General features: G+C 40.2%; 1 protein-coding gene across 2 annotated transcripts in view; it reads right to left on the reverse strand.

Moving 5' to 3' along the window:
* The window catches only part of chrm3a (cholinergic receptor, muscarinic 3a), a 48354-nt gene that overhangs the window by 20492 nt on the left and 693 nt on the right, over nucleotides 1-27169 (reverse strand). The window contains exon 2 of one of the 2 annotated variants that reach the window (XM_053436691.1): nucleotides 19352-19422. The exons of the other annotated variant lie outside the window; for it this stretch is intronic. Coding sequence (XP_053292666.1) covers nucleotides 19352-19365 — 14 coding nt within the window. The 5' untranslated portion in view covers nucleotides 19366-19422. The remainder of the gene's footprint in view (nucleotides 1-19351; nucleotides 19423-27169) is intronic. 2 annotated transcript variants of the gene reach the window in all.

Here is a 27169-nt window from a genome sequence, read left to right on the forward strand (position 1 = left end):
TAAACCATCAACTTCTGATTCAGGGCTCCAGCCACAGAATCCACCCTTTTTGCCACATATTCTGGGAAAGGAACATTTCCCAGTGTCATGTACGTGTTGAATTTAGAGTCTGTTAATGTACAGTTACCCAAAATACCACATTAGGCCCCCTTCCTATGACTGTCAGTGCTGTGGACACTCAATGAACACTTTTTACAAAGCGCTCCGTCTGTGGGTGACAGAATGAGGATATGTTAGATATGCTGTCGACTTGTCGGTGTTGATCCCTGGATCCACGTTTGAGAAGACGCTCTGATTTGCCACCTGTATGTGCACACAGTTTGATATGATCCAAACAGGCTCTCAGGCTGCTCACCGAAGAGCCCAACTTAATATTCTGTGTGTGTGTGTGTGCACTGTTAACAGATGCCGCAGAACACAGGATATTTGTTCCCACCAAGAGGTAGAAATTGGCACAAACTAAAAGGGACAACTATGATATACCACCACTCAAATGTACCAGAAGTCACTTTAATGTTACACGCCTCAGGTTTATTTACCTATTTACCTTATATTGGATTTAAAGCTGCTGTACTACTGTATATTAACCAGGCAGCTTTGAGATCATATATAATCGTTAGACAGGACAGAGGTGGAAGTTTCATAATAGGTGCTCAGCTTTTTTCGGCAGAGTGATTACTCATTGCTTCTAAAAGTGAAGCTTTTGGCTTTAAAGTTTCGATTCATTAATCCCTGTGGGTGGAAATGTCTCCACAGAGACCAGATAGCAGAATTCAATTTAGGCAAGACTGCCGGATGGTAAAAATGCAGAGGGCTGCAGTGTGCCCTCGAGGATTTTTGGTGGTTCAAGAGGGAGTTTGCACAACAAACTCTGCGTTCTGCTTCCCTGAGATCGGAAATATCTCAGCCTGGTTGTTAATTCTGTTGCACGACATCAACGCACTCGAGGAGGTTGCCTTGACTATTTGGAAAAAAGAGGGGAATGGTGACAGGTTGCCTTGGTGGACAGTAAGAGAACCGTAGGCTGGTGTGAAGTGACAATAATGCTGTTATTTACACTTTCTCACTTCTCTCCTTCCCTGGAACACACATATTATCATTATTAGACTAAATATAAATGCCTCGCTCTCCCTATTTGTCAGGAGTTTTGACATGCAACACGTGAAATATGTAATTATCATCGCAGTCTGCAATTGCTTTCCCCGAAAAGGAACTGATCCCACTGTGAGCATGATGCAGATGGGGCCGAGCAATGCTGACAGAGCAACCAGAGGCAATTTAGTGCAAACTGCCTGACAAAGGGCAACAATAGCTTTTTTCCTGACTCAAACTTGCATTTCCGTGTGATATTTATACAGAGTAATAAATGCTTACAAGCTGCCCTCAGAGAGGTGAGCACTTTCTACAGCATAAGAAATATGCTCTGAGAGATAATTAACCACTTTGATACACTGCACGTAGTGTTCCTCTCATTTGGAAGCCGTCACCTCTGCACACCGCCTCCACTGACTGTCAAGGAGGACTCGCAATATTTCTCTTTAAATATGATGAATTAATATAACTGTTAGATTTATGATTATATATATATTTTTTCTTTTTATATAAATCATATTACCGCCCACTTTTAGAATGATTCTGACTCCGGAAATAAATTCCCCATTCCTTTTTCTCCATTAACTTTTCAGAAAATCCTTATGGAACCAGGCCCAGCTAAACTTTATTGAGAGCCCAGATATAATATAAATCATATTTGAAAATGGGAACCAACAAGCTGGGCCTCACTCACACTCATTCGATGAGCTGAATTGTAGTGATTTTCACCCCTTTGGACAATTTTCTTCATCAAAAAACCACAGCATGTTAGAAAGGGAAATCAAGTTCTTTCTCTCGCTAACGTGATGTAAAGCTGAACAATGGCTGTCTTGATTTTTGCGGCCGTGGTAAACGTTTCGATTGTAACAGCGAACTTCACCAATCACAGATGTCGCTATTAGACGTGAAAATTGTGGGAAGTGTCGTATATTATACAAACTTGTAGCTTCTACGGGGAACGTATAACATTTTTTCACAAACTTGTAGATTTCAATCTATATCAAAATCTTGCAGAAGTCTACCTTGGATGGTTAAAATATTACGGCTGATAATCACAATGAATGATTGTAATTTTTATTAACAGAACTCTTAGAATAAAACTGTGAGATTTCCATTTGTGATACTGCTCTTCCCTGTCTGTAATCTTCCTGCATGCAAGCTCCAGTGCAAAGTATGAGGACTTAGTGAGGAGTATTCAGGCTAATCTGGGTTGATATAAACCTATTTCTGGTCCCAGGAGGAGCAAGACTCATCCAACAAACTCACATCAGCCCATGGGAAACATACTACAACTGATGCGGAAGTTACCATCGCAACAGGAACACACACAGGGAGTCGATGGACCCCAGTAGACTCAGGATGTTACGTAACTAGAGTTCAAAGGACACAGCTAGTGTTGCCTTGAGGTGCTCTCCTGCCATGTCAGCCATGTGCACAGGCATAAACTGCTGAGATAAGACTAGAGAAATACATGAAACTCAATTCTAAAGCTTGTGTTTTGCCAAGCGTGTTTTAAACCAATGCCCCCGGAACTTCAATTAAGATTAGCTGCTCGTGTTCCGTGTATGTGTATTAGCCAAAAATGAGGCCTCCCAGGGGAATTATTTCATATCTTCAGGCAAATTGATGTATTGAATATTCCTACTTCATGTTATTAATCAAACGTTCTCCTCTGACTTGGCACCGGTGTGTGTGTGTGTGTGCGTATGTGAACAGTTTGGCACATTTGCAGGGAGATAAATAAACTGATAACGGCACTGAATAAAAGCAATACAATTAAATTACTTAGCGAAGGGCATTATAGCTGCCTAATCAGCCAATATTATCATTATGATATATAACATAAAGCAATTGTGAAAATCATTTGATTATAAAGTGAAATTCATTATATAATCATAAATACCACACCCTCCATTTAATTTATTAATCTCTTTACTTTATGGAATTAAATTAATCAATCTGAATCTGTTTTTCCTTTGTATGTTCATTTAAGCACCAGTGTCTACAAAATGTGGTGAGAACAGCTATTTCATCAGAGGATTCAAGGTGGATGGATTACGGAGCCTCTGTGGGAAGGGACTTGAGAGTCAAAGGGTTCCTCCCTTAAAAAGAAAAGTCCTTGAAAAACTAAAGAAGAACCAGTTGCTTCACTTTCAGAGATAACACAACAAAGAGGCCATTATGGCAGCGCCACAGGGGAGTGTTTGTCCCCTCAGGTTTTGTGGAGGACTTTAAGGCTCATGGTCTGACACCAGGCGATATGGGACACTCTGGGGAGTGCGTGCTGCAGCGTAGGAGGACAGGTCTTTTCTTTTTCCCCCAGGGGCCAATCATCACATACATGGGAGACTGCTGGGATACCGTGAAATATATTTCACCTTCTCCTGTTAAACCAGGAATTTAGGTAGCTGTGTATTTGTGGGTAAATACTATCCAACAGTTATGAAGTGGGGGAAAGTGTGGAAATGTATTGTTACGTCTGTCAAAGGAAGTAAAAAGAGATCCGCATTATTCTATTTATACGTTAGCAAAGCTTAGTTAAGCTTACACCAAACATTATTTCATTTTCCATATTATTATTTTTGGATTTTGTGGGGCATGCCTAAAGGAAGGAATTTTGCAGGAGGTCCATGTCCAGATCCATATTCTTTCACTTCCTATATATTATATAAAGGGCCATGAACAAGCCTTAATCAATTACATTAAGGTCTTTGTCACTTAGCACAGAGTTTCTGGTCTTTGTCTATTCTGACAGACCTGTTTAGGTTACAGCCTGATTTAGGTTTTCTGTGCACATCATGAATCAGTGTGTTAGTCAGAGAAACTTGATACTGTTCATGAAGCTGTGATGAAGTTATACTAATCGGGGTCTGTGCTCATGAAAAGAGCAGGTTTTTTCCACACTTTCCGAGAGGCTCTTTCCCTTTGTCCATGTTTAGACATTTACATTTGTTTAGAATCCAAAATACAAGACACACAAAATTTCAACAACAAGATTTTGAAAAGTTAGTCACATCTGAAATTGTAGCGACGACATTTGTTCAGGGAGACTCGTGCTTATTCCTGGGCTTCCCCCTGGCACTCAGTAGATTTATTCAGTCACACGTTGTGACCCCACAGAGAGATGTTAAACAGTGTTCCTGTGCATAGCTCAACATTTGCAGAACTTATCGCTTTTTCTGTGATGTTAGAGTCTTTATTTGGGGATTTATTACAAAGCCAAGGACAACCTTGTGTCCAGGTATCTTCCCTGTCTGTTTGGTTGGTATAAATAATCATTTCCGGAGATGGATGATGGGACTTTATCCTTGTAAACATAAAGCACAGAGAAGGTCACTTTCATAGTCGTGGCTTTGGCCTTAACCCAGCCTCAATGCAGCTTTGTAGAGCTGAAGATATATCCTGAGTTCAGCTAAAAAAAGTCCCACTTAGAGTCAAATTGAATGAAGTATATTTATGGTCCATAAAGGGTTTGATATTTACCCGCAAACACTTTGTTATTTCTACTTTGCATGTTATTTTAATTTGCATTGCATTGACGTTTGGATAAATAACACTGGAAGCTATTTCAACTTTTAAAAAGCACTACCTGCTGAAAAAAAAACCCACCCCTAAAAGGTGTCTGTGTGGCAGTGATAATATCGTGAAAAGGGAAATTAATTAACTTCCACTGACCCAACCAGGGAGTGTAATGAGAAAAGCAAAGTAAGGTAATGCTCAGTGGACCCGGTGTTTGTTCAGTGTTCAGTCACTCTCATCAGCATCATCATCATCTTGTTTATCCGGCCAATCAATCCATGTCGCCTAGTTTTTCTTGTACAGGAGTTTGTCATGGATGACAGAACACCTTCCAATTGACCTCCCCCCTCCTCATGATCCGCAAACGGCTGAGAGAGAAGTCAATGGACCCCGGCAGCTCTCTCCTGGATGCTGCTGCCAAACTGATTTTTATCCTTAAATCCAATCTCAGACAGCCTTTGCCCACTTTTATAACCAGTGGACTGAAGTCTGGCATGTTGCTTCTTCAATTCTTTCATAGGATAGAGAGTGGATGACATTTGAGAAACGTGATAATGCATTTGTTCGTTTAAATTATCAAACACGCTGTATATGACATCAGAGAAAAAGTACAAAGGTTTTATCCTTCTGCAGAGAAAATTGTGATTCAGGGAGAACGTAATCAATTTGCTTTAGACAAGGAAAGGTTTGCTATTGATTTTTTACACAATAGGGGCGATTTTTCACTTTTGGATACTTAATTGTTTACAGTACAGCATGTTTCAACTACATGACTGATTAATGATACCCAGTTGGCATTGTACTCAGGTATGCAGCAGCAAATTCAAACAGTTGCTGCAGTGGCTCTGTTGGTGAACCTGAGGCTGGAGCGATTGTTTTTCCACTGTACATTTTTTAAATATCTGCTCAAATAACTAACTCATATAGAAAGAAAAGCAGATGGACAGGTTTTTTGATATTGCTTTGCTAATAAAATAACGTACTAGTGACTTTATAGACTTTTACAAATCACTGATATCACAGGACATTTGCAGTGAGGATGTTAATACAAACCACTGAAGCAAATTAACATTCAGACATGACAATGGTGCTAGATGAGAAATCAAAGGATAATCAAAGGTACTACAAATCACCCAGAACACAGGCATGAATATGTGTGCCAAGTTTTATGGAAGACTATCTAATAGTTGTTATGACATTTCATCCAAAAAATTAAATAAACAATTCACCGTAATGGGGATTGCTAGAGGAGAAGTCAAGGGGTCACCAGATTCATTTGGATTCATCCCTTGGGGACCATGAATGTCTGAACCAAATGTAACCTGAATCAATGTGATATTTTCACAAGGACTAAAAGGGATGGATTGACGGACAACTGGTGACTCAATTTTAATGGGATATGGGATTTTGTTAAAATAAGTGAAAATAAAATCAATATTTATTGTATGAGTGTGATAGATTTTTCATGAAATATCTCCATCAATATTAATACACCAGAGGACACCCAGTCCAGTAAAGATGCGCTCCTTTCTGTTTTCAGAGAGGATCCAGTCTTAGCTTTCTTTTCCGGCCAGTGTTAATTTCGTTGACGAAGACGATGACGAAATATATTCGTTAACGACCTTTTTTCCATGACGAAGACGAGACGAAGACGTAACGAAAACGAATCTTTGAAAATAAAAACTATGACGAAATCTATTTTAATTTTCGTTGACGAGACGAGACGAGACGAAAATGTTGGTGGTTGACTAAGTCACAATAATTTTTAAAACATCATCGTATCAGGCCGTCATGAAGTATCAGGAGCGGGCGAGTGAATCTGTGTGTGTGTGTGTGTGTGTGTGTGTGTGTGCCTGTGCGCTCCCAGATAGCGCTCCGGTCCGTAGCTCCGCCCCCCGCCTCGCGCACTCGCTCAGAGAGACACAGTGAAAGCAGAGCGCGTTCTCGTGGAGCAGCCTCTCAGTGACCGACTGCTTCTTAACTATGGAAACAGTGAAAACACAGAGTTTCTCTGGTCTCAGCTGCTCAGAGATCAGCGCCACAGCTTCTTCATCAGAGCAGAAGCTGCAGTTGGTTTGTACCGATGTTCAGTTTCTGTGTCCGGCTCCAGTCTGACCTGCTCTCCCTTTTTGTTTTCACATTTAAAATTAAATATATATTTTTAAGCTATTAGGCTGCAGCTATATGTTTTTATAGAAAAGGAGTTTAATGTGGCTATTAAATGTGACTAAAACTAGACTAAAATGGAATTAGTTTTCGTCGACTAAAACTAGACTAAAATGTAATTTGTTTTCGTCGACTAAAACTAGACTAAAATGGAATTTGTTTTCGTCGACTAAAACTAGACTAAAACTAAGAAGGATTAAAATGACTAAAAGGTGACTAAAACTAATATGCATTTTCGTCAAAAGACTAAGACTAAGACTAAATCAAAAATAGCTGCCAAAATTAACACTGTTTCCGGCAATGGGCTACTTTCTTGTAATTGCAATTGCAATTTCTCCTTAGTTAGTTACTTTTATTGCTGAGATACTTTGGGCAATTTAACAGAGTGAAACAGCTTTGGAGATATTCAAGTGTCACAGTATTACTCGTAAAAAAAATTGTCTATTTTATATATGAACACATTTTAGGATTTCACAAATAAAAAACTGATTTAAAAAAAGACAAATGCAGGAAATGCAAGAGAAACAAAACACTGGATTTGCAAACTGAATTGGGAATAAAAAACTGTAATCAGGTATTTTACAGGGCAATTCCAGTTTCCATTTGCATTTCAATTTCTCCTCTGCTTTTCCTATCAGGTTCTCCATTTCCTGAGTCATCTAGCTTCTATCTCTTCAATGCAAATTAGCCTTGGGATGTATCAAGCTCTCTGATTGGCTAAAACCTGGTATGTCACATGTTTAATGTATGAACTGGGAAAAATGGGAAGAAGACAATCAGGACGAGATAAGATATTTAAAATATATGTTTAAAACATTTTACAATGAAAAATTCCCAGGCGGAAGTACAGTACATGTGTTCTTCCATAGAGGCAAGTCCTGTCTTCCTCAACATTCATCTGTAAATAAACGTGAATGCCAATAATGATTGTGGAAATGGAAGTGATAGAGTGGAACAACTTGGTCAAAACTAATTTAATGATGAATTAAAGATTATGCAATTTGGATGCAATTCCTAATTTTAGCAGGAGTGTGACAGAAGAGTCAGACCAAGGCAGATAAAATTAAACTAAGCTGATCTCCAGTTAAAAAATAAAAAGTCTGATAAAAAAAACAAATTTAACTGTGCAGACAATCAAGAAGGAAAATAACGACTTTGTCTCAATTTCTCTTCCCAGAATTTGAGAGTTTGGCTGTTTTCTCTTTAACCAAATGACAGCAGCACCCGCACAGTAATTTCCAGTGGGATAATAAATCACCTCTACCCTGGAGACAGACAAACACGACATGTGTGATTGATGGCCGAGCTGTTAAAATGTGAAAATGCACAGTTTGGAAGGAGACAATGCAGCGCCACAGTCTTTGCCAAGAGGCATTTTTCCGATATGAGACTACCCATTATCGTGAAAAATAATCTTTAGAGAAAAAGGTGATTTAAAACTATGTTGCTCAGGGTGACGACAGTGATGGCACCGCGAGAGAGACAAATTACTGCAAATACGCTGGTGTGCGCGCAGTGTGTGGCATTAACACAAAACAGGCAAACGGGAGAACACAATCTATTTATCTGAAAACTGAGAGGAAAGAAAAATGTCAGGGACGGAGAAAAAAATATATAAGAAACTGGGGAAGTGCCAACAGGTTGCAGGAGCCAAGGAGGGAAACATAACACAAGAGGATGCCAGGGAAAACACAAGTAGGTAACGAGGCATGACATTGGGGTGTGAGAGGCGAGAGAAGGCAGGTCAAGGTAGGAATAGGAGTATAACCACATGAAACGTCGTCATGACCTGTAATGGACTCGGTTGATTATGTGGCCTTAACATCCGACTGAGCTGGCAGGGTTTTATGAGGCTGCGGCACAGGACGTGGGTGCTGGGGCGGAAAAAGGCCGGGAGTGTATCTCCTCTTCTGGGCTAAATTGTGTGTGACTGCTTTGCGTGTCCATCACTTCTCTCCACGGTCTAATTACAGCCGGTTCCACCTGGCTACACCGCTCTGTCCTCCTCAGTGCAGGATGATGGTAACGTACGACCACACTGAGATCCAGACGTGGAGAGTTAGAGCTGGAAATAATTGCCTCTTGAATTGTGGCAACGTTTAGTTTTTTTTGTTTTTTTTTTATATCTTTACATCTGAGACCCACTCTCAGCTGTATTCAGCAAAATGCACAAGTTGTGTCAGCAGATTTGCTTTTCAATTTCGGCTACTGCAAAATCTCTGTGAGGCATGCGTTACAAAATTAATTCAGTGGCATGACTAGTAGAGTTGGAAATTTAAAAAACAACATTTAGAAGTTGTAAATAGGCAATGCAGGTTTGTTAAGGTTTGGATTTTAACGTACATGGAGCTACAACAAGTGTTTTTAGTTTTTTTTCTTTACCAAGGTTAAGAAGCACTTCACTGACGTACTCGATTTTGTAGGTTAACAGGTTTCAATAAGAAATGTCATGTTCAAGGCAGCACATCCTCTGAGCATTATACCCCCCACCATCCTCTGGCAGTGAGCAGCTCTCTCCGGCTCTTTGTTGGATTCTGGGATGTTTACACTCTGAATACTCCTGCCAAAAGTGTCATCCGAGATGGGGGAGAGATACGTTTGCCAAACATTAAGGTTCGTCCTCACCCGAAATGCCTTTTCTTCAGTGGAAATCTTGCCTGTGTCTAACATGCATGGGTCATTTAGGTGCATAAGAAAAACGTTCACAGCAGGTTGTGTGCGCTCCGCCAAGGCCCAACGGTCTACTTATGAAAATACATTTAAATGGGGGGGAACTGCTATTTTAATTGGATCTGCACCAAATTGCACACACACTTATAGATATTTTAATATATATTATCGTGCTTCAAGATCTGTGAAGTTCTTTTTTCTGAACAATCCAAGAAAATGTTGAAAAAATGATCTTAACCATTTTTCAGGGTTCTTCTCTGACCCCTCCATCCTGTAGTGTTTGTGTAATCCTGACAACTAACAGACAAACAAACTCTTGAGAACATCACCTCTTGGCGGAGGTAAGAGCGGCCTCACTTAAAGTTTTCATAGCCCTGCACTGCACCACCGTTCTTCTTCGTGAACACCACAAAATCCCAGAAGCCTCCTGTGGTAATTCTCTTTCATTGAGTATAATTATGTCAGACCTAGCACACAGCTCAAGTATCTGGATGTCCCCCCCCCACACACTTTTCAAACGCCAGCAGCTTCCTTTAAAAACTCTCTGCGATCTAACAGAAGCGCTTCTAAGATGCATCACAATGAAAAGTCTAATGAAAGGAATCTTCTTTTTCTTCTACTATCAAAAATAATGATGGAGACAGAAGCCGAATAATACAACAGTGAGACTGGTTTCATCAAGCAACCGATTCTTGCCTCCAGCTCCAGCTTTCTGTGATTATTACCCCCGAAGCTCGTTTTAAAACTGTCATTTAGAGTGATTCAACACGCTCAGGGCATCATTAGAAAAGAAAACAAGCTGTCCGGAGGAAATTAAGATCGCTGCGTGATGAGGAGGGACGTCTTTGATGTGACAGGACGAGGGACAACAAAGTTTGAATGATGCTTTTTCTTAGGGTGGTAAATGTTCATTACGAAAACACACTCACAGAGGCCATACTGAGATTCTACAGACACACACACAGCGCGTGAGAAATGCTGACAAACACATGTACACATTCAAATACTGTGGAGTATTATTTAACACGACAATAGCGTTTTATTTTCCAGACCTTTAAGCCTAATCACGCAACAGGGGGATGCTCCTCAGAATCACCCCGGTCTTTTGTGGGCTCATTAGCAAGAGAAGGGATTCAATTTAACCATCAATGAAAACCCCTGCCAACAAAGTGGTGCCCGTCAAAATGCACGGTAAGTCTGTGCCAATGACCCATCAGAGTCATGATTGACTAATTAAAAATCCTGATAATTATGACTGAGTTTACAGATTAAACCGACGACAGCTGGAATTAAGTGAAATTAAGACATAACAGTAATTTGACAAGTGTGACTTGTATGTGATAGACTGGATAATCTGTCTAAATCACTTTGTCAGTTATCATTTGCGGCATAAATACATGCATGTAAAGTAAAGTGGATTTTTTTTTTCTCAGCGCTGTGGAAATACCGTGCACAAGGCAGGAGAGAGATTTAAATGAAAAATGACAAGCATGAAGCTTCTCGGCTGCAGCTACCACAGGCGTCTGTCAGAGGAGGCACATGCCAATAAATTGAACAGCCACCTCCTCGCCTCCTCGTCACAGGCGTCTCTTCAATAAGGAGACGGATCCAGCCGGAGACACCTTTCCTGACAGGGAACTTTTGAGCACCGGGACACTCTGCCGTGTTTCAGCAGTCCAGGTCACTCAAGGAGAACAAGGCAGCCCCCCCCCAAGTGGGTCAGTCCTCACAACATTATGTCACTTTAAATTCAGCCTGAGAACAGTTCCAAGGCACTCGTGAAAATCCATTATGGAAGATAGACTCTTCCTCTGAGGACACCTCAGTCATTCGTGGCAGCGCTGCAGAGAATCAGGAGAATAGGTGAACTGATCTGAAAAGAAAGTCCACTTGATATCACCACAGCGCTCGCTGCACACGGCTCTTTCATGCTCATAATGCTGACACTCGCATTCCCAGCCAGTCAGTTCCTCAGCTGTTGGTTTTCTGTGTAACTTTTCTTTTTGTGCTGATTCATTAAAAAAAAATCTGAGTGAGGTGAATTCTAAGGTATTCGAGGACGGACTTAGATAACGTTTAACGCGAGGGATGAACTGTGGGAAGTGGGACAACGCAATCAAGTAAGCACGTAATAACCCGAGCGCCTCGCCCCTGATGAAACACTGCCTCGTGAGACGTTTATTACTGTGAACTTTAAATCATCCATGCAGCCACTTGGAAGTCAGATTCCTGGCCTGTGTGAGCGAGGACATGTTTGACGACCTCCTCCTCCACTTTCCCACGTGGGGATTCAATCTGGTGATATCACACGGCACATGTGACCTTTATTAAGTTTGCAAACAAACAAATGGCGTGCTATATTTGGCCACTAGGTCAGGTGTCGGTTACACTGCTGTCCCTGTGCTGTTATTGTGTTAGTGCACAGAGTGACCTTGCTATGCAACCAGTTACAGTCTGGGGAGACCACAGAGCCATTTACTGGTTGCAGCAGACCAGTCTATGCTTAGTCATGTCTGAGTTATGCCAAGCACTGACCACCCAAATGCTTGGAAGAATTGTGGCTTGTGTTGGAACCTTATCAGATTGAGAAAACAACAAACAGTAAGAAACTAAATTAGGCCTGCGGGAAAACACAAATTTAGAGATTGTGTAGTTTGCAAAACTGTACCGACACACACACACACCAGTGGCTGTTCACAATCTTTTAACAATCAGCGATACAAGCTAAACCAACATCATCAATAAGGAGCTAAAAGATCACGTTCATCCGCATCTCATTTGAATTCTGTTATGTAAAATGTCACGCTCTGTGTCCCAGGTCACGCGCAGCTTTACAGATTATGTGTGATGTGGAGAGTATGACCTCTAGATGAGTGTGTGTGTGTGTGTGTGTGTGTGTGTGTGTGTGTGTGTGTGTGTGTTTGCGTGGGGGGGGGGTTTCACAAAGACAATATGGTATACGTTACAATGTCACTGGCAAAACAGACCCGTCAGCTGTGTCACACTGCAGCAAAGTCGAGCTGTGAGTAGTGTTCGATTCAACCCTCTCTCCAGCGATGTCCAATTATAATTCCAGTAGATGTGCAGACCATTAATATGATTCTATTTTCTGTGTCGTTTTTTTTCTCCAACGCGCGTCTTTGCCACACTGTGGTTATAACTCTCACACAGATGCCTATAGATTTTATTATCCATGCATACTTATCAATTAGTCTGACGGCATCAGCCACTTGGATGGGGGGGGGGCGACACAGCTGCGGCTCCTCCAGCAGCACCGTGCGCTCACTCCTCTGACGAACCCACACTGCCTCTTCTTTTTAAACCACCCTTTTCTTTCTTCACTTCTGAGCTCTGTGTTCTTTTCTTCTACCATCATCAATCTCTATCCCTCAACTTCAGCCTCCTCTTGATCTGTCTCTGCTTTTCCACACCCCCGGTCTGTCGTCGCCTTCTTAAAATTGCACCCTTCCATGCAGAAACTAGTGAAATCCCACAGCTTGTCACGACTTCACTTGTTCTTGTCCGCAGACGCCTGTGACAGGTTTTGATATAAGTCCTACTTAGCTACATTCATATAATATGAGGTTGATGAGGTAAGATATTTGTTTGGACATGCTTAAATTATAAATTCAAAACACAGATGGGTTGGGGCGGCGGGAGAGAACACAGCTTGGATTAGAGCAGCTGGATAAATCTGCACTGAAGTAATGTTTGTCATTTACGCTCCATCCTGCCGCATCTTCAAGGACAAATTCATAAGCATGGTTCAGTTGGTGCCCTGGGGTATTGGCTTTTGCATTATGTTGTCCCAGTAAAGCCATTAACGTCAAGTCACCGGGGCGGTTCTCTGTCAATGGCCACGCACAGAGGTGGAGATCAGGAGTCAGATCCGATCAAGGCTCATTGTCTCTGTCCTCGTCTCCAGAAGAGGTTTTCAGTCGTATTGAGTCCAGTTGTGTGTGTGGAGAGACACACTGCAGCGGAAACGAGGTGAACGCAACCACACAAACCAATACAACCTGGAAACTGGGCGAGACAGGAAATCGAGGCAGAAATCCATTAGCCGTCCTAGCGGTTGTTTCATTGATGGTAAGTTGGATTGATTGCATTGTGCAACTGAATGTGTTTGCTAAGCTGAACATACCTTTCCAAGGCAAATTTGTCTTGGTCCTGATCTATAACCCATTCGTTTTTACAAGCGTTAGAGGGAAAGACATTTAACTTCCGTCTACTTATAACTGAAAAAGAGCAACACACCTCTTATCATTCATTGGAGATAATTGCAGAATGGGTCATCACAGATTAAAACAAAATGTGACCTTCTCACACAAAGCGCAACATGATAAGAGGGTGATTAATTTCCTAAAGAGGTGAGACAACAGGAAACTCAGCAGATGAGCAGATGGTTAGAAAGTTGAAACCTGTGAAAAGTGAGAGGTGGCCGTCTCGCCTGCAACCCACTGTTTCTTTTTGGACGTCATACAGACCAAAGTCAGGACTTCTAAATCCGCTGAAATATTTATGATAGATTTCAGGTAAAGATACACTACCAGTCAAAAGTTTTGAAACAGCCCCAAGTTTCAGCAGCTCGAAGCCAGTAAATGACCTTCGATGGTAAAAAGAGAAGCGCTGCAATGAACAAAGAACAAACAACATAAATAGATAAATAAATATACCAAAAACTGAACAATCTGATAAATATTATAGAAACTAGGCTGCGTTATTGGAAAAATCTGAGTTTGGAACAAACATATCAAGAAAAATCCCATATTTTGTCATCTTCCGTTGCTTTTTCAATGCTTTAGTTACAAATTATTTACACTAAGACACTGAATTAAATAACTTCAAGGCTTCTATATGGTGTTATAAAAGAATCCTTCATTAATCACAATCAAATTTTAAGTTTGAAATAATATATCAATTTGAACTCATATCGCTCTAGTAAATATGGTGAAATCTAATCAAAAGTATATATTGAAACACAACGTCAATATATGAAAATTGTAATTAGTAAGTAAGTAGTAGTACTAGGTATTTGTTGGATGTGCTTTACGTATTAAAAGTGAAGGAATGTAACAAATGGTCTCCAATAATATTATATTGTCATATATTATTTAATGATTATTGCTGATGTATCAAATTCAGCATTTGAATGTTGTTTGGTTGCTGATTAGTTTGAACTCATCTCAACGAACTGAAACTCATTTAGGTGGTTTCATCTAAGCATCACATTCTAAGGGATGGTCATGTGTATTGTATGTGAAATAAAACGTTGTACAATCTTTCTATATTAAGGGCGTCAAAGGTTTTAAATGTTCTTTCTGTACATTTCTTAAGAGCACAACATCATCGACGTTACAGCCTCTCAGAGTTTGCACAGATCGACTCATTAAGGTCGCAGAGGAGGTGAAATCCTGGAAATCGTTCAAGGTAACTCTTTAAAGCTCCCTGTCATAACTTTTAAAGTTCTCAGTTTTATAGACGGATTCGTCGCTCCTCAAAACCCTCCAGCCTCCTTCTTTCATCACTCTCAATACAAACAAGAGCTGCGACTCTGCTCTCAATAACCTTTGCCTCTGCCCCATGTAGGATTCTGCATCCCTCAGTATTGGATGCTGACCAATAACACGGCCCCTTATCCTATAACGCTGATGGAAGGCTTTTTGAGCCATCAGCCAGCCATGTGAAATAGCAAGTGTGGAGGCAAGTGCATCAGTAAGGTTATTTCTCAACTAAATAGATCGTACAATATGATGCTTAAAGGCAGTGGGGGAAAAGAAGACAGAGCGAGAGCAGTAACAGGCAGGAAAACGAATCACAAAAAGAGACGGAGCAAGAACAGGTAGAGGATAATGATATTTCTTTCTTTAACCTGCTGCCATTTCTCCAAGTAACAATGGGGAGGACTATCACGAGATGTCAGAGACTGTTTCAGGCTCAAATCCACTGGGAGGAGAAATAACCCACAGTATGATTCAATTCTTGGCCTTCAAAGCAAATCACACGAGCTATTCGACATGAGCTGAAATGTGTATGCGAAAATGAATTTTTGCCAGATCCCAAAAGTATATTTGAACTCATGGTGAATAATCAGACCTCGGCCGGCTTCAAGTGACCTCAGCCGGCGCTGATGTGAGTGAAATGCTCAAACGCAGACATGACTGGTGTTAAAGATCCACTTCATCATAATATGAGCTTCTGCAAATAAGCCAGACAGCTGCCGCCTGCAAATCAAGTGGAGTGGAGTCTTGATTTAGGGTCTGTTAGGGTTAATACTTCGGTGAAGTAGCTCTGCTGCCTATGTCTCCAGAGAAAATATTTTATCTAAGTGCATTAAGCCAAAGAAATCTATGTCTAATATAAGCGTCCCGAGGGAGGAAAAATCCTCAAGAGAGCTTTTTTCTTTTTCTTTCCAGAAGGAAATGGGTTGAATCAATGGAGTGTCATTAATTGCGGGACAGGGTGGTATTCTTGGCTCCAATAATTCACAGAGGAAATGGCTGTGAGCCTTATTGCAGCGCACAAATCACACTGGCAGTCGGCTCAGCTGATGGACAAGGGGCAGCCAGGCTCAAATGTTGCAGAGAAACGAACAAGACATGATATATTAGAAGTGGAGCTCCATTAAAGTCACATCGTCTGAATCTGCTCGAGAAAATGTGAGTTCCTTCTCTCTGTGATCCTCAAAGGTTCGATCAGAGAGCAAAACAAAAGCAGAATGGTGCATAACTTGAGTTTTATAAAAATAGATGCAGCGAGGTCCCACAGTCTGTGACCAATCTCCAAGCATATTTCTCACTGGAAATGAAGATGACTTTTTTTTTATTAGTCTCATCAGGGGATGGACATTTAACCCTCTATCACACCGTATTTATCTTTGTATGAATATATCAACATAAATCATAATAAAATGTAGCTGTATTAATTATGAATGCAACCAATCATTATTTTCACTATCAATTAATCTGTTGATTGTAATAAATGGCCTTTAAAATGTTATGTAGCATAAGGAAACATCCTCAAATTGTTCTCTATTAAAAGAAGATATATATATATATGTATTTAGTTTTGAAAGATGAAGATCAGCAGCAAATCCAAACTGAGAAGTTGGAGCTTGGGTTTATCTGATATTTTCCCATCAATCCACCCATCAAACTTATTTCAGCTGCCAGAATAAATAAATCAACTTTTACCCTTTATAAATCCTGGTCCTGTATTTCGGAGCATTGCCCAAAATGTCCTTAAGATATTAAACGTACAGATGCCATGGCAAAAATCTTAACACAAATGATATATCGTCAAGTCCCTCAACTCTCGTTTCCACTGTGTTTGATCAAGTTGTTCGATCACTACCAGATTCTTTGCAGTTTGAATGTTAAAAACTATAACATAAATATATGATAACCACGTGTTGCATGCAGCAGAATCTACCATCTTCAATAACTAAAGTTGATGTTGCCTCAAAGCACCAGCAAATTACTGGGTTTCCAATTTCTTATCACATGCTCTCATCTTGATTCACTGCAAATGAAAATGTAAAATATAACTTGTGTTAGTCTTTTTTCTTTTTTCTGCTCCAGGCTACGATGCAAAATTGAGAAACTTTCCCTCCCGGCGCTTATCAATGTTTGGAGACAGGGTTGGAGATACTCAGCATGTGCGATGGCTCACGCACCCACACACATGGCGGGTATCTCATAAAGTACGGCAGCTTAAGAGCCTATAGCTGCTCACGCATAACACTTTCCATGCATACAGTTTGGAGAGGAGGGGAGGTAATGAATTCAAATTACGTTCGGCTAAACGCAGGGGCCTGGTGCTCTGGAGTACAACACTGTGGAGAGGTGATCTCAGGCGGCCCCAGCTCTTTCCGCTCGCTCCTTGCTGATGGGCAGGATTCAGCTGGGATTTTATCGGCAGGGTTAAACAGGGACTTTGACTGACCAGTGGATTAGGGCAGGCAGACTGAGAAGGAAAGCATCAGCCCAAAATGTCACGACTGTCATAAATATGCAAGCTATTAAATAATGCAAACGGAAAGTCTATAAATACATCCCATAGCTCAACAATGTCTAGTTTATTATTTCCCTTGATGAGACGAAAAACAGACAGGGATAAAAAGCTAACTGAGGAATAGTTAATTGAGGGCATTTACTTTATTGGGCCTAAGTTGATGCAAGGGTCGGGGGGATGGCAAGGGGTAATGCAATCATTGGCTTTCTGTAAAGTCAAACACTGTGGGTCTGATTTAAACAACCACATTAGGGTTTTAAACACAGCTGGACGAGATGGATGAAATCTTAAACATGCAAGTTAATTGCTGTTAGCCACAGAGACACATGCTTTATCAACACTGATTTAGATAACAGGACACAGTGGGCAGTAATACAACAAATACCCAAAATCCATCACTCTGAGTCTGGAGCATGTTGCCGATTTCAGAGGAAACTGTGTGTGTGTGCGAGAGGGGAAACGGGGCAAATGTACAAGTTAATCGTGTCCCCTATGGAAGCCAAATAATGACTGATTGCAAATTACTTTAAACATTAAGCCTTAAAGGTCGTACAAGAGAAAATCTCCCGTGGAGATTATGTTAATAGGAGCACTTCTGTCCTTTCCCAGCTCTGAAGCCTTCCCAGGTGGAGTGATGTTCCTGCTCACTGTCAGATAGAGTCAAGATGTCTGGGGGGCTAGTGTGGGGCTAGTTGCACCCATTGCGTGTGTGCAGAAGTGTCTATCTGCCTGTGTCTGTGTGTGTTCGGATTTTTATCACGGTCTGATCCAAGTGCCTCCAGATGCTTCCGCCATTTGCTCCCCTGCCAATCATGGGCCACAGCAGAATGCCAGGCCCACAGAGCCCTGGTTTTCAGGCGGCTTACCTATATGTGAGCATTCACACTGTGCTCTACCCCGCTGAGCACGCACAGAGGCAAGGCATACCCACAGTCAAAGCCTTTATCAGTTGTGAGTGGCGGACATGAATAAAAATGAAATTTGTTTTGAGATGAATATGTATAATCAGAGTACTATATGATAAAAACTGCAATGAATCTCCTGAAAATACAAATTATTCAGAAGACTTCAAATGACAAAAATATTGATCACTGAAGGGGAGAGAAAAAACACTATGAGCAGCTACTGAGGTGAACATTTCTTCTTGATAAATTAGTGCAGAGTACTATTGAACCAATGCAAGTATGGATCTTTCAAAGCTAAATTGACATATATGTAAGTGTTATTGTATATAATGTCCAATAAATGCTGATATGATTTTTTTTAAACAGAATATGCAGAAAAAGATGCTTGCTTTAAAAAAGTGAAAAAACACATAATCTAATCATATAATCTTAAATAAAGAGAAATAATGCTTTTATCAAAATGTGCTTCTAGCTACACAGAAGCAATGGAAACACAAAGCAAAGTCATCTGCACAACAATCTACTTACACACAGTATATAATGTGAAGAATATCAGCCAATACAGAGATATTGGATTTAATCAAATAAATCTATGTTAATGTTATACCTTTAATTACATGTGTGCCAGCCTTAACTAGTAACAAAATCTTGATTTTAACACTATAATTCAAATTTAGCCTTATCACACTTTTTCCATAGGGTATATATATCCTTTATATTCCCCATATGTGCATTTATGAACAAGATTCTCATTAGAAATTTCTTATTATAGGGATCAAACAAGCTTCAGCAGAGTTAATGATTTTTTTTTTTTTAAAGGACTGGCAAGCTGTTAAATGAAGTGTCTGCGGGTTCAGCCTCTGATGATTGGGTTAATGGAAAAGACACCAGCAGAGCACGGTAGCAGCTTCTGGACTCTGTGTCCTCTGAACTTTTTTCTCGCACCAATGATCCACGAGAAAATAAAGGAGGGGTGAGATACTCACATCATATTTGACATTTACACTCAAATTGCTGCCCAGCAGGTGTCCCAGGAAAGGCCACTCGGTCGCAGCACCTATAGACACATAGACCTACTTTACACTGGTACTTTTCATTCTGGTTACTACAAATTAAATCTCATCTGCAGACCTGCAACTTGTTATGGTTTTGATCAACTCCCAAACCTCTAAAGGAACTATTTATGTTGCCCTTATTATATTTCAAAGCAATGACTCCAAACCAGCAATAACAAGGACAAGAAGTTCAAGGAATGACAGCAGTGCAGCAAACGACCTTCATGCACGTCATGGAGAAATGCATCCATCCCAATTGCATTGCTGATTCTGGCACAGATTAGCATAGCCTGTAAAGAATGGCTGATATCACTAAAACAGGCTATACTAATTAAAGCCAGAATCATCAATTCACGTCTTCAGACGCCTCGCCCCCTGGAAGTGAGAGAGAAGCTTGTTTCCGTGCGGGGCTGAAGCTGGAAACGCATCAAAGGTTAGTATCAGAGGGTGATCACATGAATGGAAAAAGCTTAAATGTGACAAAACACTTTCATTACATGCTGTAAACACATTCAGATATTCTGCCTTGTTAAGGGAAAAAGGGAAGTAACAGTTTTCACATGATTCCAGCCAGGTGTTGGAAATACTTGCAGTTAGCAAATCCCCAATTTCCCCCCGTGTGAGTGTTCAACACATGGTTCATTTGAGTTCAGAGCAGCAGAAGGGGTCCACACGGGAGATGCAGTCTTTATCACACAGCCGCTATACTGTATCTGTGAATTATACCGCACACAATGCATCGCACCAGGACAAGCTTCTCAGTGACACTGCCAATACTGGATAGCCTGGTGGAAGAGAAATGAGGGGGAGCATCGGAAAGAAAGGGAGAAGAGCAAGGAGGGGGTGAGAGAGAGAAGGAACAACTAAGGACAGAGTTTGGAAGGTGCAGTAGAACAGAAAACAAAACAGAGAAGTGTATTTTCAGATAAGGGGAAACTTTCACATTCACACCTTGGCTCAGCTCGATGTCGACTAAGCAAAAAATATTTTCCACAAAAGAAACACAGCTATTACTATGAGTCAACAGCTCCAGTCATTACGATTCTTAACCGGCTTTGACTCCTTGGACTTTTATGTCAGAGAGATGAAATCCTCTGTGTTTGGTTTGGTTTGCACTTTGAAACCTTTTGCAAATAAAACACCGGAGAGTACAGCTTTCTGTCAGGATCCAGTGAAAAATTGGCCTCAGTCCATTACCCTCAATCAGTGTCTGAACAACACTGAGGCCACAGTAATTCACTGTCATAACACTGCAGACCAAAGACACAGTGTTGATCAGATACAGTTCACCAATTTATCACCTCTCCGTTATGACACATACCTTGATTCCTATCACTAACTTTGAAAAGGAAAAATTCCTATAGGGTGTGTAAAGCAAATAACTAAAGTGGTGTTTCAGAGGGTTGGAACTCAAAATGAATCGTCTGTTTTGCTCCATTTTAAAGTTTTATTAAATATTATGAGGGCTATGGGAGATATTCTGATTTAGAACATATTAATGTTTCTTTTGAAAGTCTCCTTAATTGGTGTTTTGCTTCTGAACTGATTAGGTCTTGTGTTTTATAATAAAACTACAAACTCAAATGCATACAAATATAATTCCCAGGCCCAACGCCTCTTCATTTCTGGGATCTCTTACACAGTTACTGTGGTTCATCTCCAGACACCACAGATACAAACTCTTGTACACTGTTGTCATTTAGTCCTAATCCTCTGGATAATATTGTGACATTTCTATCATCAAGACATGCTAACATGCTCAAAAGGACGATAGTGATGTTTAAACAAGTAATGTTTTTGCTGATATTTGGGGTTTCAGTTGGACAAATGAAACTTGAAAACTTTCCAGCAGCCCATCCAATAATTGATATAGAGCCAAGATACCACGAGAGGAAAAATGAGAGGATCGTCAAATTCATTAGGATTCATCCTCTGGAGACAATGAATGACTGTGAACTATTTTAAAGCAATATATAAGGTGAGAGTCTGGGCCAAAATAACAGACCATGCAACAACCATGGCTGAACTTCAATTACATGAACTACTGCACCAATGTCACGTCATAGACCCATACACCTTTACTTTATTTATAGGTATAACACTGAGCAACATTTAGCTAAATAAACTCAGACTTTATTTGCTCCAAATACTGTAGCCTAGCAGTGTTCAATGGCAACTTGTGCTACCTTGTTCCACTCAATAACGTTTAGTGCTAAAAAAACAAAACTGTTAGTGTGATGGAGTCATTCTGAGCTAGTACAATTGAATTAAGTGTCTTGACTGCACTGGGCTCTTGCCTTCAAATGGACTGCTTTTAAACATGTTTGATAGAAAAGGTAATTTGTCATTTATCCCGTTTGTAATTGATCGAATGTGTTTAGTAAGACTTTAAAGCTTGTGAAATTGGTACATTTGGAACATTGGAAATAATGTCGGATTGTAGCTGTAGCATATTTTGGTTTAAATGATATCAGATTCCAAATTATGTTGCCGGTTAACAAATATTTATTGATGTGTGAATACAACATGTGAAAATGAATAAATAGCTTGAGCCACTGTAGGTGACAAACAAAACTAAGTTTAGAGCATGTACCTATTAATATTCCCACAGTGTCTGGAGAGAGCTGGTTGTGTATCTGGGATATATTCAATATTGTAAACATGTCCAGAGGTTACACTGCAGTGTTGGTTCCACCATTGTATTCCACATCTGAGGAATAACATGTCTACAGGTTGACTGGGGAGCTGAATACCTCCACATGAAAATATATATTTATGCCACAGGAGAAAAGTTGGAGAGGTACATCTGGATGCAGTCTCTAAGAGGAATTGAACTTTGTTCGCTGACGTAGGAAGGATGATAATGTCAGGAAACTTTTTGGAGGAAGGGAGAGGAAAATAAAAAGAAAAGGAAAACTGAGCCACTAATGTTCAGGTGATCACCACATGTTTTTCTTCAAATTAGCAAATTTCTTTGCTTTCACCGTGCGGATAATAAGGAAACTGGTGCAATCACAAATTGAAGGTGGGTGGAAGCAGTGGAAAAGGCTGTTAGAGCAGCTGTGCTTCACTTCTATGTAATAACGCGTTCCCGTACACTAAAACGACACGCAACCTGCAGATGGAAGCTAAACATTTTTTCACAGCTATAAGACCTGGCAAGCAGACGGCACTCCAGCCTTATTATAGCTTTCGGAAAATGAGGGTATTATTAAAAAAGATTGTTTTCAGGAGATAAGGCAGGAGTTAGTTAAAAAGTGCTCGAGGCACATGGTTTATATAGTGTAGCTGCGGATTTCTAGTATAAAGGTGTGGAGATAACAGTTGGTATACGTTCCCTTGCTAATGCAAAGGAGATCAAAAAACATCCCAGTTAAAGATGTTCTGTGGAGTAGTCCAGTTTTCATGGGGAGACACTTTGAACTGTGTGTATGGAGAGTGCAGAGATGGAAGGGTAGAAGTACTGGAGCTTACATAGCCAACACACTGATAATGAAATTTGAGAGAAGTACCTGAAAGTCATAATAAGATATTATAGTGCAGAGACAACAAAGCCAGAGAAGATGAGTGCTGAGCGCCGGGCTGGCTTTTTGTGGCAGGAAAACTCAATCACAGAAAAAAGACAGATTGTTGAGGAGCGAACGTATCGACAGGAAGAGGCAGCAATTAGAGGCAAAGCTGCCGTTGGACAAAGTAGTCAGTGGAGGAGCTGGTAGAGTGCAGGTCAGGGACTTGGAGGAGAAATATGTTGAGAAACCAAACATGACTCGTTACATGCTGCATAGTGCGTCCCATCATCACCACAAACCTCAGCGGAGGGAGGCTGAGATGAGACTGAAGAACACTGGAGAATAGCAGCACAAATACAAATCCCTCAGTTACGGCTGAATATTCAAAAGTGCATGGCCGCTCAGGATTTGTTTTTATTGTTCGAAACTCTTTAAATGGGAATTTCTGTATTTTACAACCTGAGTCCTATGTTTATAAATCTGGGTGTGTAAATTCATGATCTTCCAAAATCATTCGGAGTCGATCCACCAAATTGACATTCTCAAAATAACAATTTGAGCCTTTTATAAGCACATTTAGTGGAGTTTCACAGTTGCCCCATAATATTGAATTGTTACCGCTGCCGCTGTGTCGCAGCTGCAGGTGTAGGAGATCTGACAAGTTTCCAGATGTACACGCCCCCCATTTCTAAACATAGAGCCAAATTCACCTTTAACAGTAGAAATAATTGGATCTAGAACCCTATTTTTTACCAAGATACTGACAAGCACCATATTGTGTTTTACTTTCTATTAAATTGATCACACACTCTCTTGATGTGATGGTATGGTATCTCAACGTTTTATCGCCAGGATGTGTAGCCTCCTTTACTGAGGACGACACAGCATCAGTCTCTGACATGACAGCACCTCTGAGCTCGGTTTCCAGAACAGAAAGTCATCAGAAAACAATGTCACAGCTGTGGAGCTTCGCTGTTGCACGCTGCGCTACTTTTACTCTCCCTAACAACCTTGACTTCTTCAATCTGCCCCCAGAAGCTCTGCCTCGTTCCCACAAGGGGCCAGGCTCCAGCTCAGCAGCCCTTTGTTTGTGAACTTCACCACTGGAGCCTTAAGCAATGAATAGGACGCATACATAAACAGCCCTGTACAGGAAACAGAGACATTCAAAGAGCACACATGACTTCTGGCTACAACTCATATACATATAATAAGGTGTATGTTTTCTGACATATGTTATTGTTTGAGCTAATATGCTTTGTATATGTAGAGTGATTGTTTTAAGAAACCGATTAATCTTTGGCACAGATGTTCCACTACCAGCATTAGTGATACAACAGTGTAGGATACAACAGTTATTGTTACTATTTCAAATAAACTGTTTGAAACAGGTAACCAGTATTGGCCAATTCGCCAGAGTCTTGGTAATCTAAATCGGGACAAGAAATATGGTATCTGAACAACTCTATCTGTTGGTTAATTCAAATCTGAAGGTATTCTATAAATATAGGTTTCAAATGCCAAATGTTTTTTAAACCCTTGAAAATGATTGCTATTAGAATAATCCTTGCTGTTAATTTCCTTAATTTAATATTTGCTGGAAATCTTAGCAATATTAAGCCTTTAGTTTACTCTTAACAAGAGAACAATAAAGTCTTCATAATAACTTAAATAATCTCTAACCGCTGCTGATTTTATATATATATATATATATTATACACCCTTTATTTAATATCACATATTGTGCTGCAGGTATTCCAGCTGTCAACAATTTTTCTTTTTGCTTAAGAAAACACCACATTTTTATGAAATAAACAAAGGGAACCAAATGAACAGCATCAACAGTTTTAATGAAGTTACACACAAGCTGACAACCAAGAGATGAAGAAATCAAGTCAGTTTGCGTATATTTAATCAAGGTCTTCCACTTGATTTAAATTGAGTTTTAGGAAGAAAGAGTTTTTTTTCCATGTCCCGTCCCCAATAGATTGTAACAAACTTATTTTTTTCAAATGCACACAAAACAAATGCAATTCTAATTATAGGCACTGTACAAAATATCTGACTGACAGTCCTTATTCGACTGATGTGCACAATAAGAGCTGAGTCAGAGTAAAACTTGTAAGGCCACTGTGTGTGTGTGTGTGTGTGTGTGTGTGTGTGTAGTAATGGATTTGTTAGATGAGAGATTTCCTAACTTAGTCATAGATTATTCTGTAATTGCAAGTTTGAGCCCCTGAGAAATGCGGCTGAATACCAAATAGCTTTTTATAATGTTTGAAGTAATGCACTGCTGCCTAATGAAGTCCCAGCAGACTGGTTTTATTCACTGTAGCTCACCTTTTGTTCTCACAAACACTTTCGTCAGCTGCACCATGACAGACATGGCCAGAATATCTAGCAAGAAACATTAGACCCCTACGAGTTAGTCTCAATTTTCACGAGACCTGCATTTTACATCCATGCAGCAAACCAGAGAATCTTCTGCTTTGTAGAATGATTTTACAATGTTTTGTGAATGTAATTAATTAATTAATTAATTAGGTGACACAAATGGTTTATCTGCGCCTTCCTACACCGGGGTTCCCAAATGTTCTCATTCCTCATATCTCTCTCTCTTGCATAGCCTAACCACGTCTGCGCCTCCTGCTTCCACCGACCCAAATTAAACGCACGCTGAGTGAGTTCTACCCAATGCTCTAGTGCTTTGAACCACTCCCGCTGCTGTACCCACGCTTGCAGATAGCCGGGTGACAAACCGTAAACCCAGTGAACTAGACACAACATTTGCACAGAACATATGCACCACTTCCACCGTGACAAATGAGCCATGCCTTCGGCGAGTTATTGAATATTGTTTGTTTTGTGTTAGCTTTACTTTTGGTACTTTGTGTTAGCTTCACTTACACAGATTGCATTGATTTTAGCCCAAGGTTCTCCACTTTCAAATAAATGGAGGTCTGCTATCAATCATCACTTCATTGCCAGGCCTGATTTACATAAAGAGCCACTCTGGCCACAGGCTACTTTATTTAATGCTAACTATTTAGGAGAGTCAAAGGTAATGTTTTGGCACAGGACATGATTCACTGTGTTGATAGTACTATTATAGAAAACCTGCCCTCTGTTAGCTATGGGGCTGAATATTATTACTTTGAAACACAGTTATTGCTTCACAACTGTTGGCATTTGTTTTTCATTTAGAAATCACAATAAACCAGTTGTTGTAAATGTGTGGTCAGGGCCTCGTGTGACCCAATTGTTTTGTTGCCAGATTGGTTGATTGACGAAGCTAAAAAAGCAAACAATATAAAATATTCTAAAGGCTTCTTCTATTTTCATTTTTTTTATTACTATGTTGTCACACGAGTTGAATTCAGCCCTGTTTGGTTTAAAGTAAATCAAATAAGGTATTTTATATCTGCCGGGTCACAACGGGAAATTCAGCTCGTGCAATCCAAAATCCTATATCCCTTTCACTTTTGAATCTAATGCACAAATCCATTTCAGTGGCGAACACACTGCCTGTCCCACTGCGTTGCCTTTAATAACATTCTTATTTCAAACCTAACCCCCTGTTTCAATCAAACCACACATATGCAGCGTCATGGCTGATATGTTTCTTATTTCTCTGGGCTTCTTACAGTGATAGTGGTATTTGTATTTTAGTGTTATGGTTCTTCTTATTAGGTTGATGTTATTATAATTTTTGTTGAATGTTCGGTCGTGTGTGCACTTATATTTAATTTCCGCAGGTAATGGCTTACAGATGTCTTGCACGCTCCACTCATGACTCCAGCCCTATATGGGCTTTTGTTTATGCTAATAACAAACTGCCTGGAATGTCGATCCAAATTATTCTTTTTTTTACATGGCTACTTTTGGTTTCAAAGAGGGAGCATGATATTTTTGTTTAAATAATTTTCCTATCGGACTGCAAAATTCAAAAAGTCCATTGCTGTTGTATATTTTTCTTATCTTCAACAAAGCCCTCAATCAACTACCTGTGGAGATGAAGCCTGATGTTTCTTATTCCTTTGTGCTATAGACCTCCTGCAGAAACTACTAAGAGCCACACTCAACACCAAATTACATTTTCCCTAATGATGATTAACATGGGCAATGCAGTCTGTTTAGAGTCAATCTCACATAAACCACCCTGCTGCCAGATACACTCACCAGAACAACCAAGTGCTGAAAACTGTGTTTGTCATATACACCAAATTACTAAACCTAAGTT

The sequence above is a fragment of the Pleuronectes platessa genome, chromosome 12, assembly GCF_947347685.1.
Source record: "Pleuronectes platessa chromosome 12, fPlePla1.1, whole genome shotgun sequence".
Classification (NCBI taxonomy): domain Eukaryota; kingdom Metazoa; phylum Chordata; class Actinopteri; order Pleuronectiformes; family Pleuronectidae; genus Pleuronectes; species Pleuronectes platessa.